The sequence below is a fragment of the Nipponia nippon genome, unplaced genomic scaffold (assembly GCF_047370975.1).
Source record: "Nipponia nippon isolate SJK-2023a ecotype South Korea unplaced genomic scaffold, ASM4737097v1 scaffold_7, whole genome shotgun sequence".
Taxonomy (NCBI): Eukaryota; Metazoa; Chordata; class Aves; order Pelecaniformes; family Threskiornithidae; genus Nipponia; species Nipponia nippon.
Window position 1 is genome coordinate 29,598,308 of NW_028262391.1, and position 16,173 is coordinate 29,614,480.

The 16,173-nt window shown below is 46.2% G+C and overlaps 2 protein-coding genes and 1 long non-coding RNA gene across 8 annotated transcripts; 2 read left to right on the top strand and 1 right to left on the bottom strand.

Annotated features, from left to right (window-relative positions):
* Positions 1–111: 111 nt before the first annotated feature.
* Positions 112–4,155, top strand: LOC148050958 (uncharacterized). The gene is made up of 3 exons (XR_015700526.1): positions 112–394; positions 2,782–3,044; positions 4,021–4,155. It is a non-coding gene; the product is annotated as an uncharacterized LOC148050958 (long non-coding RNA).
* Positions 3,555–11,234, bottom strand: PIGX (phosphatidylinositol glycan anchor biosynthesis class X). Of its 2 annotated transcripts, XM_087739811.1 has the most exons (6): positions 11,000–11,234; positions 9,799–9,862; positions 9,164–9,305; positions 7,977–8,190; positions 5,245–5,345; positions 3,556–4,166 (listed from the first exon to the last, which is right to left on the bottom strand). In XM_087739811.1, the coding sequence occupies exons 1-6, from the start codon at positions 11,073–11,075 to the stop codon at positions 4,008–4,010; spliced, it is 756 nt and encodes a 251-aa protein (XP_087595937.1). In that variant the 5' UTR covers positions 11,076–11,234; the 3' UTR covers positions 3,556–4,007. The 2 variants fall into 2 exon arrangements, with proteins under 2 accessions (XP_009461104.1, XP_087595937.1); XM_009462829.2 differs by lacking the exon at positions 11,000–11,234 and having other exon boundaries at positions 3,555–4,166; positions 9,799–10,993.
* A 98-nt stretch (positions 11,235–11,332) lies between these two features.
* Positions 11,333–15,550, top strand: CEP19 (centrosomal protein 19). 5 transcript variants are annotated; one of them, XM_087740768.1, is made up of 4 exons: positions 11,333–11,481; positions 11,849–12,001; positions 14,040–14,238; positions 14,541–15,550. In XM_087740768.1, exons 3-4 carry the CDS (start codon positions 14,109–14,111, stop codon positions 14,900–14,902), a joined length of 492 nt encoding a protein of 163 aa, XP_087596894.1. In that variant the 5' UTR covers positions 11,333–11,481; positions 11,849–12,001; positions 14,040–14,108; the 3' UTR covers positions 14,903–15,550. The 5 variants fall into 5 exon arrangements, with proteins under 5 accessions (XP_087596894.1, XP_087596893.1, XP_087596897.1 ...); XM_087740767.1 differs by lacking the exon at positions 11,849–12,001; XM_087740771.1 differs by lacking the exons at positions 11,333–11,481; positions 11,849–12,001 and adding an exon at positions 11,494–11,660.
* Positions 15,551–16,173: the final 623 nt, after the last annotated feature.

Sequence of the window (16,173 nt, forward strand, 5' to 3'; positions counted from 1 at the left end):
CGTGGCACCGCCCACAAGACTACAACTCCCGGCGGGCACCGCGCCCGCGCAGGAAGTAGCTGCGGCAGCGCCGCCGCGCCGGGGTCCGCGGGAGATGTAGTCCGCCGCTCACTTGGCCCAGGAGAGCCCGGTACAGCGGTGCTGGTTTCAGGTCATGTCACCTGTTGTGGGTTTTTTTAATATATATCTATATGCCAGCTGCAGCGGCAAAAGCCCACCGCCCTAGAAAAACAGACAGAGGCAGACCTGGCTCTTCTTCACCCCTTGCTTCCATCTTCTCATATTTAAATTTTGGGATTATTTCCTTAATGCTTCACTTCGTGAGGAAAACCCATGCATGGGGTCTTCATGCTGTGTTTCAGCATCTCCTCGAGGTTCATCCTGGCTCACTGAGGTAATGGGTGACAGCCCTGCTCAGGCTGTGACCAGGAGGTTGGGAAGGGTGTCTGAGAGCATGGAGATGGTCATGCTTCACGTTCCTCCCCTGGGCTATGCTTGCTCTTCCTCTCACCCTGAAGGTACTGGAAGGGGCTCATTTTTGTATTAACACAGCTGACAACAAATTAACCCTTCTCCCACCAACTTCTCAGGTCCAGACGTCCACATGGCTCAGGGTTCAGCGCTGCCGGTGAAAGCAAGCGTGCATTAGCTACAGCAGCAGGACACAGCGGCTTTCCGTGTTGCTGCTTCCTACCATCAGTGACCTAAGCCACTGCTCAGATGCCCAGGTTCCAAGAGATGCAGTAGTAACACAGCTGAGAAAGACTTCTCCCCCAGGTTCCTGTGATACGTTTAATCCTCAAGATGACCTCCCCAAACACCCACCTGCCCTGCAGCTTGGACCTCACCTCCTCTGTCAGTCCAGGCTTGAAGCAATGTCTGATTTTTCTTTCAGAAGGAGAAGGACACGCATCAGGCAGCTCCTCTTCATAAAAGTCTTAGGGAGAAAGTAGCAGGCTTCCACTAAGTCCTCAAACCTCCATGCAGGTCCTGGGACAAAGAGTGCAAATCAGCCTTTCCAGCTTCTGTTGCTTTCAGCCAATGCTTTCTGGCAATCTTCTCTCTTGCTCTGCACAAAATTACTGCAGAGTGAACAGTCATAGAGAACTTGTCCCTACAGACCTGCCTTATTTCAGCCCCTTTCCCCCAAACTGGCCCTGCTGTGGCTGCTGGAGAGTGCTCTGGCCCGCTTCCTACTGCGGGCAAGGCCATCGTCTTCACTTCGCTTTGCATATTGCTTTGTCACTCTCCCACTCTGACTCAACTCTGTTTGATCCTCCCAGGATCAAACTTTTGCTAATTCATCTCTGCATGTACCTCTCAAGAAACCACAGCAGATTTCTGAACTTCACACTTCCCTCAGCTCTACTTCCCTTCTAGGGAAGTGACCTTAAGTAAGTGACCTTACTTCTCCTTGCTGCTTCAGCCTTGTACCCCTAAACCCACTTGGGTCCTGCTCCAAACCGTTTTCAGAATCCTTACCCTCCTCCCATTCTCCTGTCTCCCTCCCCAGGCACATCTTTTTAAACAAACTAGGAGGGGGTTTTGGTTTGTTTTTTTGTTATACCCATTCATTTGTGATTCAGAAAGTCTTAACCCCTAACATGGCCTTTAACGCCCCTGCCCCTCCCCCTTTCCTTTCATTGCTCTGATTCGGTCCTTACACACATTAATGATGAACAGGTTTGTGTCCAACCCTTGTATCTATGTTCTCTTGCTAACAACTCACAGCCACCTCATTTCTGTCTCCAAAGCTGCCAGAATTTTTCCACAGGGAAACAACTGTCTTACGGCTCACCCTCTGTATCTGCCAGTGATCCCTGTAGGGCCGGTGCCTGCATCCTCCTGTGTCTGGCACACCATCAGGGCATGCCTGCTAAATGCAGTGCTTGCTTAATGACAGTCTTTTCTGGTATGGAAGAGAAAGTTTAACTGGCAAATACCTTTGTACTTAATACGACAATAGTGATTAGTTATTTACAGCTTTTAAAGAAAAGCTTGTCTACTATAATACAAATGCTATGGATTTAAAAACAGCAAATATTTGCTGTAACAAAAAACATCCACTGAGTTGTTCTGCGATTTCTCTTGTATTTTATATTAATCAGAATCAGTATTACTCAAGTTTAGCTGAAAAGCTTATTGGTGGGATCTTGATGATTTTAGATACACTTAGTGAGCCACATGCCAGCCAAACTGATTAGTGCACATTGAAACTGTTCTGAAGTCAACTATTTGGTTAGTACAGACAGTGCTAAGCCCCCTGTAATTCAAGCCCCTCCTGCCTCAGTTTCTCCTATGGCATCTACCACTAATGTGGGTTTCCATTCTCACATCCTCACTTCTACAGATTTCCAAATCATCCACTCATATATTTTGTCACTTGCAATATTTTTCCTCATTTGTCACAAGGAAACTACCATTTCCTTTCACTAGGCTATGATATCAGGCAGCCTGTTTTAGCTAAGGAATTCAACCTGTGATTTTCAACTGGTATTATCTGATGTTAAAAAGAACTGAGCTTTCAGGCGATAAAGACCTGCCAGAGCTGAGTGCTGATCTGGGATGTTGCCATTCCAAGGGTCAGACTGCAACACAAAATTACTTACCTTGCATAAGAGATAGAGAGCACAAGAACAAACTAAACTCTGGGAATTAAGAATCCCACTCGGAGACAAGCATAACAATACTGGTCCACAGCCCTGCTGCGCTGATGTGGTTAAACAGGCTGCCAAATCTCTCTGCAATTGTTCTCTTTAATTTCTCCCTTCCCCCAAGCAGATGCAGTGCATGACTCCTCTGAGGTAGTGGATGAAGTACTGGCGCAGCCATCATCATTCAGCACAGTCAAGGGAAAACAAGAGCCCAGTGTCAGAGCACTTGCCAACCTGTCGTGGGCGAAGTCACAAGACGAGCTCTCTATTGAATTCCAGCAGAAGCAGAAGAAAGATGCCCAAGGGATCCTGAAGCTACAGCTGGACAGTGATGAAAGGCTGATTCTGCTGATGAGAAGTCTCGGCTGCACACAGAGCCCTCAAAAGGAGGTCAGATTTTGAAAACCAGAATTTTCATTCATCCCCCTCACACACGCACTTCCCAAAATCACCTGATTTTACTCACTTAACTCTCAGCTTATAGGGAATAAAATCTATTTTCTCAACCAACAGTCTCCAGTAGTTACCATAAGCTCACAATGCCACCTACTGACAATCAGAAACAGCAACCGAGCTCTTCTGTCAATCCAGAGAAACTCAGGTTTTCTATTAAGTACTTTCCTCTCCATTTCCTTGTATTTATCAACTGTTCTGATGGCTGAATGCAAGTCGTCTAAATATTTGCTTCTAGTTAATATCTTTTCACCAGCTTTCGTCTTCCAAGGGTTACTCTTTCCACTTCTGAAATAGGGTGAAATTTCTTTCAAATTTTCCTAAACTCTTTCAGCTCCGGCTAATTTGACCAAGAGCAGCTAATCCCTCCCAGTTATTAGAATGGGAGACATTATTTAATCCTCCTCCTGTCCCAGGTAAGCACAGAATGTGTCTTCACAAATTCATGCGTAATCCATCCGGACAGTGTAAACAAGCTTAAAATTCAGAAAATTTAATGTCAGATAATGCTTTTCATACAAGGGTATGAAGTAATAAGTAATAACCAATCCCTGAGTCGGTTTAAATTCAAGAAATACAAACACCTCTGCAAGAGGCAGCACTGTAGTCAAAGCAGGCTCTGGGCCGAGGGGAGGGAATCGGAACCAAGACAGTGGCAGTCTTCCCAGCTTTTTGCAGCGCTATTCCTACCCTCCACCTGCTTTGTCTATTGACAACGCACCAAAACAGTCTTCTATGGGTGAAAGGTGTTTGTAAGAATTAGGCCAAGGGAACTATAACCCATTATGGGACCCTTGTGGATTAGCAAGATATAAATAACAGTAGAGTAGGATTCATTTAGGAAGCTGATGTAATATTCAGTGAGTTTTGCTGGATGGAGGTCAGTCATTCTGTATTTCTTTATTCTGAGCAGGTCACTGGGGAGAAGTGTCCGTATTTGCACACAGCTGCAAGAACCAGACTGGAGCAGAGCACCGTGGCAAGAAGAGTCACGACACACACTAAGGAACTGTGTTGCCTGAGCCCCACTGGAATGTGCAGAATTGATTCCTCATATGCCTACAAAGAAAAGTAAATGGATTACACGCATTTAACAAGTGATTTCTTTTTGACTGCAACTTAGAGGATTTGTAACCAGACGACTATTTAACTAGAGCTTTGCTAAGGCTTCTTCTGGGATTCGGAATCAAAACCGAGATGGAATGTAACCTTTCAGTTTATACCAAACGGAGCTCCTGCAGTACAAAGCTCAATAAATTTATCTGCTACCATTTTAAATGGTAGCCATTTATATCCTCTGTATCTCTGTTCTTACAATAGGCTTGCCATTGAGGATATGTACGTAATACAGCATGAAAGAGAGAAGCTCTCAGAATGAGCATTTCACAGATCACTGAGAAACCAGTTTTTTCCAAGGCAAACAAGTATTTGGTTTCTCTGTGATGCAGGAAGCTCCAAAACGTTTTTAGACAAGAGCTGCAGATAACCCAGCCATCTGCAGGCATCTTAAATATAGGAAGGCATGTGTGTTACAAAAACAACAGATTTGTTATGAGACAAATTAGTCTTATTTCTGAATCTCTATGCCACTGCAACCCTTTCGAGTATCAAAGGCAGTTGTTGACCACATTAAAGATCCAACTTCCCTTGGTTTTGAACACAGAATAAAGAAACTTCATCTTTTCCTAGATACTTAGCCAATCAGATAACAAACAAACAAACAGAAGTGGCCTTTTTTTTAAGATGTTATTCCTTCAGTCTTTGGTGTTTTCCTCCTCCTTTAGTTAGATCATAAAGTAGTTTTCCACTTTGCTGCTCCTCTGAAGCACCTGTGTTGTACAGACCTTTCTTAATTTGACCATTGCCAACTATATACTAGAATTCCAAGTAAACTATTAAGGAAAAAAAAGGGTGAGGAGAGCAGCCCCATAAAGGACTAGAAGAGCACAAAGTGACTACAAGCACGTCCGAAGGGCAGGATGACACTGGTTAAAAGCTGGTCAGAAAGGAAGAGGAGGAATCACACAACTAGTCTTTTACTGATTAGTTCCTGTGCTATGGAAGTTGCTAGTCACAGGAAAAGAGGCAGCAACTGTTAAAAGAGAACCAAGAATTCCCACCAGAAATAGTAACTCACAGGTTTGTGCGTTACACTGTACCAACGACAGGGGCCGACGTTTTTGCCTGAACAGGGAGCTTCCACTTCAGCAGGCTTCCAACACTCTGCTGACAGGCGATCTACGGAAGACATTAATGCATCAGCAGGATGCAGACAGGACGAAACAGTACGGTCTGCAAGACTTTTCCAAATGAGGGATCTTTCCTCCACAACAGCTAGACAGAATCTACTCCCTGAAAGCCAGTAGGTGAAACAGTGCTGACGGAGATGTACCAGCTAACCTACACAGTCAAAGTGGTGCTGGGCAGTCCTTTTCATGAACTTTGCAACACTTCCCTTCCTGATACAGTAGGTACCCAAGGAAGACTCTCACCTCTGTAGTATCTTGGCCCTTCTGTCCTTAACAGGGCAAAGAATTCATCATTGGCCTGCAGACCCCTCAACTTTAGCCATATAGTTATAATTTCTCTTCCCTCAAAACAAAGAGGTCATTCTTCCATTTCTCCTTGTTGGCCTCCTGTTGGCACATGCATTAACTCCCCTCCAATACTTTAAATGCTTTCATATTAATAATAAATATGTTTTCGTGCTCATAAGTAGTAAATGTGGCAGAAAAATGGGAAGATTTCACACCCGTTTTTTAACTGACCAGGCAGTCTTTCCTGCCCTTAAGTTTATCCCAGAAAATCATTGCTCAAATAATGTGCAAGTGAAGATAAAGGAGCTGTGAATCATTAGCACATTTGACTTAGAATCATAGAATCATAGAATCATCAAGGTTGGAAAAGACCCTTGAGATCATCGAGTCCAACCGTTAACCTAACGCTGCCAAGTCCATCACTATACCATGTCCTCGAGCACCACATCTATCCGTTCTTTAAATACCTCCAGGGATGGAGACTCAACCACTTCCCTGGGCAGCCTGTTCCAATGCTTGACCACCCTTTCGGTGAAGAAGTTTTTCCTAATGTCTAACCTAAACTTCCCCTGGCGCAGCTTGAGGCCGTTTCCTCTCGTCCTATCACTCATCACTAGGGAGAAGAGGCCGACCCCCACCTCCCTACAACCTCCTTTCAGGTAGTTGTAGAGAGCAATAAGGTCTCCCCTCAGCCTCCTCTTCTCCAGACTAAACAACCCCAGCTCCCTCAGCCACTCCTCATAAGACTTGTGCTCCAGACCCTTCACCAACTTCATTGCCCTTCTCTGGACACGCTCCAGCACCTCCATGTCCTTCTTGTAGTGAGGGGCCCAAAACTGAACACAGCACTCGAGGTGCGGCCTCACCAGTGCCGAGTGCAGGGGCACTATCACCTCCCTGGTCCTGCTGGCCACACTATTCTTGATACAGGCCAGGATGCCATTGGCCGTCTTGGCCACCTGGGCACACTGCTGGCTCATGTTCAGGCGTCTGTCAACAAACACCCCCAGGTCCTTTTCCGCCAGGCAGCTCTCCAGCCACTCCTCCCCCAGCCTGTAGCGTTGCATGGGGTTGTTGTGACCAAAGTGCAGGACTTGGCACTGAGCCTTGTTGAACCTCATACAGTTGGCCCTGGCCCATCAGTCCAGCCTGTCCAGGTCCCTCTGTAGGGGCTTCCTACCCTCCAGCAGATCAACACTTCCACCCAACTTGGTGTCATCTGCAAACTTACTGAGGGTGCACTCAATCCCCTCATCCAGATCATCGATAAAGATATTGAACAGGACCAGCCCCAACACTGAGCCCTGGGGAACACCACTCGTGACCGGCCACCAACTGGATTTGACTCCATTCACCACCACTCTCTGGGCTCGGCTGTCCAGCCAGTTTTTAACCCAGCGCAGAGTGCACTTATCCAAGCCGTGAGCAGCCAGTTTCTCCAGGAGAATGCTGTGGGAGACAGTGCCAAAGGCCTTACTAAAGTCCAAGTAGACAACATCCACAGCCTTCCCCTCATCCACTAAGTGGGTCACCTTGTCATAGAAGGAGACCAGGTTAGTGAAACAGGATCTCCCTTTCATAAACCCATGCTGGCTGGGCCCGATCCCTCGGTTGTCCCACACTTGCTGCATAATGGCACTCAAGATGACCTGCATCACTCAAGATTACTTGGCAGTTAGCGAGAATGATTTTGTGAAACAAAATACAATTTGTAGTGAAAATGGAGGATTTCATTGTTCATATACCTTAAAATATTCATTGTCAGTGACTATCAGGTTCTTGTTTCACAGGAGTCTGAGACTCCAACCATTCTAACCTTCAGGCACACAGTTTTCTACATTCTCCCCCTATACATAGGGAATGCAGGAAGAAAGTGTTAGGAAACCATCAGAATACTTTGATTACTCTAAATACCCAATAGTGAATATTAAATATGTCATGCATGGCTTCAGCTGCCAAGAAAAACACCGTGAAGACGCGGTCTGAGCAGCTGACTTTTAGCAAACCAGGCCCTGCAGGGACTGTGACAAACAGACCAACTGCCGATGCTTTCAGGCGAAAGAGCCCAAACAGCCTGCTACAGTACAAGGGTACAACGGCAGCAGCGCAACACCAAGAAGTCTGTTGACAATTAATCTGCCTTTGGTCAGGCAGCAGCAGCATTCGAAGAGGAAGACAATGTGGTCTTTATCAGGGTCACAATCTTCCCCTCGTGTTCACATGACTACTGAGAGCTCCATCTCCAGAAGACAAATACAGAACCAGATTCCAAGCTCTGGATTGCCCACAGTTATTCCTCTCTCCCCAAAAGAACACGTAATGAGAATCTCACTGTCACAGCAGCAGATCAGTACTTCTGGGCTCTTCAGAACAACCAACACATCCTCACTCTCTTCTGCCGGCCGGTGGTACCGCCCATGCACAGGCAAGGCAGCTCTAAAACAGCGAGAACACCGAGGGTCAGGTTCCATGTGCAGGAGAACAAGAAGATCTGTGGCTAAGTACTCAGGAGCCTCCACATCAATGACATCAGGAATTAACATCGCCTGCAAGTGGAGAAAGATACAGATGTGGCTGCAATCAGAATCGACACAAGGGAGGAATGCGGAAGAAAAATATAGGAACTTTTTGTGCATGATTCTGGGATTTAAGAGGCCACTGTCTGCTGCAGTAACCTACTGCAGCAGCAGAAAGGAAAACTATTTTCCTCGTTCTATTGTCTAACACTGGGCCTGATTTCATGGTCAGGAAGATCCAAGTTGGAAATTCTGTCCTTAAGCTGCTCCAAAATAACTTTTCAAGTCCCTCTCCAATGAGTGATTCTAACGCATGAAAAGTTTACAGTGCAACCATGCCTATAGCCAAACCTAAGAGACATTAGCTTAACGATGTGTGTAAGCATGGCCATACCAGCACTTGCAAGCATCCCCACAGCAGAAGTTGCCCAGAGTCTTTGCATCCATATGTTTTAACTGAATTAAGCATCTAAGGAGATTACCTTAAAGCCACAGCTTTAGCACACCTGTCTACCCAAAATGCAAAGCAAACACTGGAAAGCAACACAGAAAGCTGTGATGAAAACGAAGCTGTGATGAAAACGAAGCTGTGATGAAAACGAAGCTGTGAAGCCACTCAGTCCAAATGCGCAGCACGCTACTTGGAGCCCACCACCACCCCTTTGGTGGGGGTTAACCATCCGTCTTTTCAACCTGAAGAGCTTGTACCATAGTTGCTCATCTGGGGCTGAGCAGAGTTGCAGTGGCTCCCTGGTACACACACCTACGTCTAGAAATATCAGCAGCACATGACACAAAACGCCCTGCACTGTGCGATGCTGATCAAGCCGAGAGATACAATGAGATGTCACGGAGATGATACTGTGCAGCATCTCCTTCCAGGAAAAGGAATTAATCACCTTGGTTCAACAAGCCAGATAATGACCAGAGATCACAACTTCCTGAGCATCGAGTCACTCCTTATCTGAGTGACTGCCAGATGTCTTAGCTTTGGAGTTGTTACCTTTGTTAAATTGTGCTGCTGTAGCGATGCCAGCTCGTAGGGATCCACGTAGATTCCTGGTGGAAGACGAGTCCTAGCTGCCACTGCACATCCTCCCACATCCTCCCCCAATGCACCAAGTTCTACCTTCACCAGCAGGTCCCTTCAAACAAGCAACAGAAGCAAAACATTTATACCTGCACCTCAAAAGAAAGCACACACCACCACCACCACCACCCCCCGCAAGAGACATACTCTCAAATGCGCAGAGATTAGATGCGGCTCTGACGTACCATGTGCAACAAGTTCAGAAAACAGTTCCCTGTTGAGCCATGCTGTCCTTCTCTGGTTAGGATGATGTAGTTCACCCTGACTCCACATCCATGACCAAAATGAAGTTTCACTTCTTTGTTAACTTCTCAGAACTACCAACAGCCTCCACACAGATCTTGGAAAGGGGCTTCCTCTTCTTCCTCCACTATAGCTTGTTAACTGGTAATTACTTGATCATGCTAATACATTCCTAGTGCCTAGCCACACCCATGGATCACAGCTCACTGAGCTGATACAACTGTGCATGAATTAGAAGAGAAGCTTCTTCATATGTAAAATTGACGGGCACATTATTCTGATGCAGCACCAGGGTGACAACCTACCTGTGGAACCCCTCTTTCAGAAGCTCCTGTGCGACAGTGGCATCCTGACAAGCAGCCTGCACATCTAAGAGAACACAGACCAAACGAGTAGCGGTGTTTACAGAACAGCACACGTAATTATCACACGGGCAGACAACAAGTGAAGTCATATAATGTATGAACACATCATCTGCAAAACCTCACAGCGAAAGGGAAGCAGTATTTCCATTTAGTACAACCAACAGCCGTTTTGTCAGTAGAACACCAAGCTTCAGCTACCATAAAGGCTGAAATCTCTTTTTTTCCAGCAGAGCAACTTTCAAAAGTGTGATTTTGTTTTTACTGAGGAGCCTGTAATAATCCCCACTTTTTCCCACTGCAACCCCCATTCCAGGTGTGATTCTCCTACTTCTGTATCAATCCCTATAAGATCCAGATTTTAACAATGAACTTTGTGTTACAGCCATTCTTTTCTTTATTTTTTCTCTAAGTTTCCATAGGATTTCACCTTCAGATCTGAAACTCCAGTCATCTTATGTACCACATCAGTACCTGCTTGAGTGGAGACCTAAAGCAAGGCGATGTTGGCTTAATATGAAATTTTGCAGAAGGTCTTGCAGCTGGTTTTCAGTTACTTAATCTGAAAAATTGCTTGCTTCTGTTATTAAATTCAATGCTAGAATAGACTATTTCAGTTGGGAGGGACATACAATGATCATCCGGTCCAACTGCCTGACCACTTCAGGGCTGACCAAAAGTTAAAGCATGTTGTTCAGGGCATTGTCCGGGTGCCTCTTAAACACTGATAGTGTTGGGGCATCGGCCACCTCTCCAGGAAGCCTGTTGCAGGGCCTGACTACCCTCTCAGTAAAGAAATGCTTCCCGATGCCCAGCCTGAACCTCCCCTGGCACAGCTTTGAGCCGTTCCCAGGCGTCCTGTCCCTGGATCCCAGGGAGAAGAGATCAGCACACACGGATGCCCCCCACACACAGCCCGGCCGCCTTTAACCACCCGACACCGCCTGAAACCTCGGCTCGGCCGAGCTCTAAGCCAAGGCAGGGCCCCGCCGCCTCTGCACAGGCCCGGGGCCACCCGGCCCGCTTCACCCAGCCCCGGCTCCCGCAGCCAGCGGGAAGCAAAGGGAGCCGCCCGCGGGCCCGGCTTCCCTCCGCCAGGCCAGCAGGGAGCCGCTCCCCCGCAGCGGGCCGGGCCGACACTTACGGAGGGCGCAGAGGAGCGCGGCCAGACCGGCGCGGCGCAGCACCTCGCCCCACCGCCGCCGCGGGACGCCCGCCATGGCGGGCCCGCTCCGCACGCCCTCGACCCCTGTCCGGGCGCCTGCGGCACCCGCCTGACCCCGCGGGGCTTATCCGCCCCTCTCTCCGCGGCGCCGACGGGACCTGCCGCTAAATGCTGCCCCGCCGCTTCAGCCTCGCCGCTGTCCCCACCCGGGGCGCGGCTCCGCAGCAGCAGGGGCCGGCCAGCCACCGCCGCGTCCCGCAGGCGCTGGCGCGGGCAGCCCTGAGGGGGCCTGCGGCGGGAGGGCCCGGCGTCGCGGCGGCCCGGCGTCGCGGCCGTGGCCATGGCAACCACGCAGGTGGAGCGGGCCGGGCCCAGGCCGCCGCCTCTCGTCCCCGGCGCCGGGAGGAGGCTAGGCCGCCGCTGAGGAGCCGCTTTCCTGCCCCGTCCCGCCGCCGCCTGAGGTGAGGGGAAGGGGCGAGAGGCGGGAAGGACGAACCCCGTCCTGCCCCGCTTCCCGTCTCCCTCAGCGTTTAGGCCTCGACGGCTCACGACCCCGAGGGTTTGCTCGTCTGGCAGAAACCAGCAGTAGAAAAGCGGTTTTTTAACAGCAAAAGTAGTTCTGCTGCAGCACAGAAGTTTGGTAGGGAAAAAACAAACAAACAAACAAACACCCATCTGTGTTTCAGAGCGACTGAAGCCAGCGTTTTCGTGCCTGGCAGCGAAGCTCCCCACCTGCGTTACACAGCTTCTTTCCCCTCTTTTACGCAGATCCGAATGGCTTCTTCTCATGTTTGTATGTCTCGTCTAAGGATTTCTTTGCCATTTCAGAGATGGAGGCCCACGCTCGGGATTGTCGGTGAACCTTCAAAAAGCCATTTCAGTTCAGTTTGAAGCATCATTTCTTATTTTAAGATAGTGAAAGTGGCTCTTAAGAGACTTCTGCTTTTTTCCCTGACTCGTAGAACTACTTAAAAGCACAAGGTATAGCAGCTCTAGTTAATTTTCAGTATTGAGAACATTACTGCAAATTTGAACTCTTTGCTGCGTGGTTTTCAACAAAGAAGGAAGAGTTTTCAACTTGGCTTCAAAGTAGCTTTTAACGCCGTTTTTCTTGATTTGGAGACATACATTAACTTTTTGGGTATAATTTCTTACTTTGCCTTACTACAGTCTCTGGGGTGGTCGGAGGAGGAGACAGCCTTCACGTCTGGCATATTTTCACTTATTTAAAGCCAAAAGTAAGGTAACGTGCATTCAGTGTTGTACACTAAGCTGGGAAAGAGGATCTGCAGCAGATTTGGATCTGTAAGTTTCCTCTAATATTTCATGTGACTCGAAAAGGGGATGGAGCCAAGGGCAGGGCTGATGCTGAGGAGTTCTCAAGCATTTTGGGTATGGACAAATGCGATAAGGCAGAAAAAGAGAAGTTGTCACTGTCAGTTAGACCGATGTTCCTCCTCTCCTGTTGCAAGACAAAAGTGTTTCAAAGAAGAGTAAAAAAGATAATGACAGATTAACTTCCTAACCTCATTCACGTAGTAGCTGACGGATGCACTGATACTGGAGAGTTTAGTAATCCTTACTTTAAAATTAAATTCTTGTGTGTACAATATGTTCATGCTATCTGTATAAATACAGCCGTATGTTTAGTGGGTCAGTCAGCCCTTCCTCCCACCCACCCTCTTTCTCCACCTTTTAAGGATGGCAAAAGTTCCTGGTTCCTCTGTGCACACATGCAGCAGCTCAGCATTTTCAAATCTTAAGACATTCTTGACCTCCATGAATGTTTTATAGCTTAAACTCTACCAATAGTAATGTGCTGTGTAAAAAGCATTTCCATTTGTCACTTGTAAATTCTCAGCTTTTCAGTTTCATTGGTGATGTATTTTATTTTGAGGAGTAAACAGTTGAACGTCATATCCTCTCTTTAAAATTAGCTCATATTTTCATTGTCTCCTAATAAGGGGTTTAATTACTTTTGTCCTTCATTTCTGAATCTCTTCTCTCTCCTTATCCCATCTGTCATCGGTTACAGATACGCTGCTATATTGAGGTCACTCTGAAACTGTAAGAAAGCTTTACAAAAACTGACTAGGTACCCCTCCTCTTAAAATGTAAAAAAAAAAAAGGGAATTCCAGTGTTACATACGTCAACATTATGGATGCAAGATTCTCCCTTACCATATGAAATAAGGAATACGATATCCCCAGGCTTGTGACAGAAACAGAGACAAAGGAAATTTGAACCATATTAATCAATTCGTATCTTTTCAAAGCAAATAGGTATAATAGAAAAATATGTATAATAGAATTCTGTCTTTATTGCATCTCTTGCAACATTCATATTTAATTTTGTAGAAACTCTTTCAGTGGGGTTCCAAGGCGTTTCAAATTTTTGTTTTAGATGCATTTTTCCGATTTTTTTTTTTCAAATAAGCTTACAGCAGAAATTTATCATTATATCTTTACTGAAAAATCAGATTCTCCCTGAAGTCACACCTTGAGCTTTCACGTGAACTGTCAGGCAATACAAAGTTAAAAGCCTGGTGGTGAGAGCAGAAAAGGGTTTGGTAGGAAAGCAATTCCTAGCTCTCCAGAGCAATGGATATTGCAGTAGATGTTGTTTGTGAAGAAACTGTAACACATTGATTTACTATTTAATGACATTTTTCACTTTAAAAAAATGACTACATATAAAAAACATCTTTTAGGTATCATTTGACTGTGCGGTACTTTACTTAGCTGGTAAACCAAAACGTTAACTTGTGTGTGATACGTAATCCTGATTCGAAGCCCGGGTAGCGACAAAGATGTAAACCAGGAGTTGGGAGTCACTCTGCTCCCTGGCACCCGGTTCACAGAGAATGTAGCAACATGTTCAACTTCCACTGAAATCAGGGAGACTTACACTGTGGCTGCATGTTTTTGCTGAACTTGGGTCACTCTAACCCTGATAAAAAGAACAGTACCGAGAGACACTCACACTTCCTTTCCCTTTTTTTCTTTTCTTGTTTTTCAGTGAGCTTTGACGTTGCTGAGGGCACCTCTGGTAAAGCTGACCACACTTGAGCCAGCAGCAAGAACTGTAATGACTTACGTTGCAAAGAAGTGTGGCATCTGCTTTCAGCCTCCATCCATTATCCTGATCTACAAAGAAGACAACAAGGATAAGACTCGCCAGCGCATCATGCCTGTCAGAAATTTCTCCAAGTTCTCAGGTGCGGTGTGTTTACTTGTGGCATTTCCCAAGTCCTCTCCAGACACAGTGAGAGGAACAGATAGTTGGTAACAGCATTTTTAGTAACTGCTGGGTAGCTTCTCACCGGCATGCAGGGAGTGCAAAGAGGGGTTGTTTTGGGGTAACGCTGTCTCCCCTGAGGAGCCCAAGGCTACATCTTAACCTGAGCAGCAGCTCTGCTACATCTGGAGGTCTTGCTTGTGAGGGTTTGGGAGAAGAGGATCTGTTTATGGGAAGAGATTTGCTTGCAGCTGTAAGTCTTCACAGTGGCTTTCTCTTTAGACTGCGGCTTGGCTGCTGAGCAGCTGAAGAATAACCCTCGGCACAAGGCTTACCTAGAAGGAGTCTCGCTGCATCAGCTAAAGAAGCTGTACAGTTTGCTGAAAGGTCATCTGGGAGGAGAGAGCCTGGCTGAGAGCTTAGACAAGTTTCAGCAGGAAGAAACCATTGACCCAGAAGAGGATATGAACAAACTAGATGACAAGGAACTAGCCAAAAGGAAGAGCATCATGGATGAGCTCTTTGAAAAGAACAGGAAGAAGAAGGATGACCCAGATTTCATCTATGACATTGAGGTTGAGTTTCCACAGGATGAGCATCTGGAGTCCTGTGGCTGGGATGTGGAGTCAGGTGAAGAAATCTGATTCCAGACAAAGATGTCTTGGATGGGCAGTTCAGAGACAAATCTCACAGTCCTACCACAGAGGATCGTGTCAGCATACGTATTCTGCTGCATTGGTTTCAGTTCATGCCATTGATGCACATTACATTGGCTACGGAGAACCCAAGGCCTAAGGTGCTACAGCACTTCCAGGTTTAAGTGAACTTTTAGAAGCCAGACTTGATGAAATGGAAATTGGGCAGCTGAACTTATTGGGGTTTTTTAGTCTTTTCCTATGTATAAGTGCCTAAATAATTTTTGATTATTTACTCTTTCATTCATTTACTTTTCAGTCAGCTTTGGCTGTAAACCTCACTAGCTTGCCTTGCTGTGATTTCTATTCAGCTTCATCTGAAAATGAAGTGTTACGTATTTACGTCTTGAAAGCAATGTTAAAGCTTTATCGTATATGTATGGTATTTATTATTACTTGTTGGAATGTTAGATATATACTAGTCTTTCTGGATGAATCAACCTTGCATTGAGAATATTACTCTCATGTTTCCTGAGCAATGCTTAAATCTCCAGCTTCAGCTTACACAAATATAAATCCTTGTATTTAAGAAATGGAATATCTAGAAAGTAAGTTAGTCTTGAAAGTACTTTTGAAAATACTGTGGTTTCAAACTGATGAAGTGAGGTGTTTTGCTTTCTTGTACTACTAGATGATGCTTTCTCAGTAAGTGCTCAGTTCTGGGAAAATGTGCTTAAACTATCTGAAAAAAGTAGCATGGTAGAAGTTCACAAAGGCTGGGGGTGGTTTTAGAGTGAAACAAAACCTTTATCCCTGCTGCCTCATCAGACTACAGTTCCCGGCTCACTTAAAATCGTGCTAGGGGAGAACCTGACATGACAAGTAAGGCTACAGCAAAAGGTCCTCCACATAGCATTTTGGTGGTCACTGAGAAACTCGTCTCTGCAAACAAATACTTTACTTATCCCACTGAAGTTTTTAATCTCACTGTCTACCTCAGCTGGTTTGTACTAGCCAAATCCTGCTCTCTTGTAAGAACTGGAAGACTAGGTTTAGGATTCTTTAGAAAATTATGCGACTCTAAAAGCTTCCCAGCTTTTGGCTTTCTGAATCCGGGTGACTTGTGAGGTTTGCGAATGGGATGGGCCTTCATCCTGAGTTGAGTGGCCTCAACAAACTCATGCCTGAGGTACCTAAGAGTTGTAAAGTGCCTCCAAGACCAACTGATTTCCTATCTTCCTTCGTGCAACCACAAATGAATTAAACCCTGTCAATTTTAT

Bases quoted from the DNA above. Each gene is read 5' to 3' on its own strand.
- PIGX (XM_009462829.2), bottom strand. From the start codon at position 9,947: ATGACTTCACTTGTTGTCTGCCCGTGTGATAATTACGTGTGCTGTTCT. The intron at 9,306-9,798 runs GTAGGTTGTCAC...GCTTGTTTGAAG, and splicing joins CTGAAAGAGGGGTTCCACAG to GGACCTGCTGGTGAAGGTAG. The intron at 5,346-7,976 runs GTGAGATTCTCA...TGTCTTCCGTAG, and splicing joins ACTGATCTGCTGCTGTGACA to ATCGCCTGTCAGCAGAGTGT.
- CEP19 (XM_087740768.1), top strand. From the start codon at position 14,109: ATGACTTACGTTGCAAAGAAGTGTGGCATCTGCTTTCAGCCTCCATCC. The intron at 14,239-14,540 runs GTGCGGTGTGTT...CTTTCTCTTTAG, and splicing joins AAATTTCTCCAAGTTCTCAG to ACTGCGGCTTGGCTGCTGAG.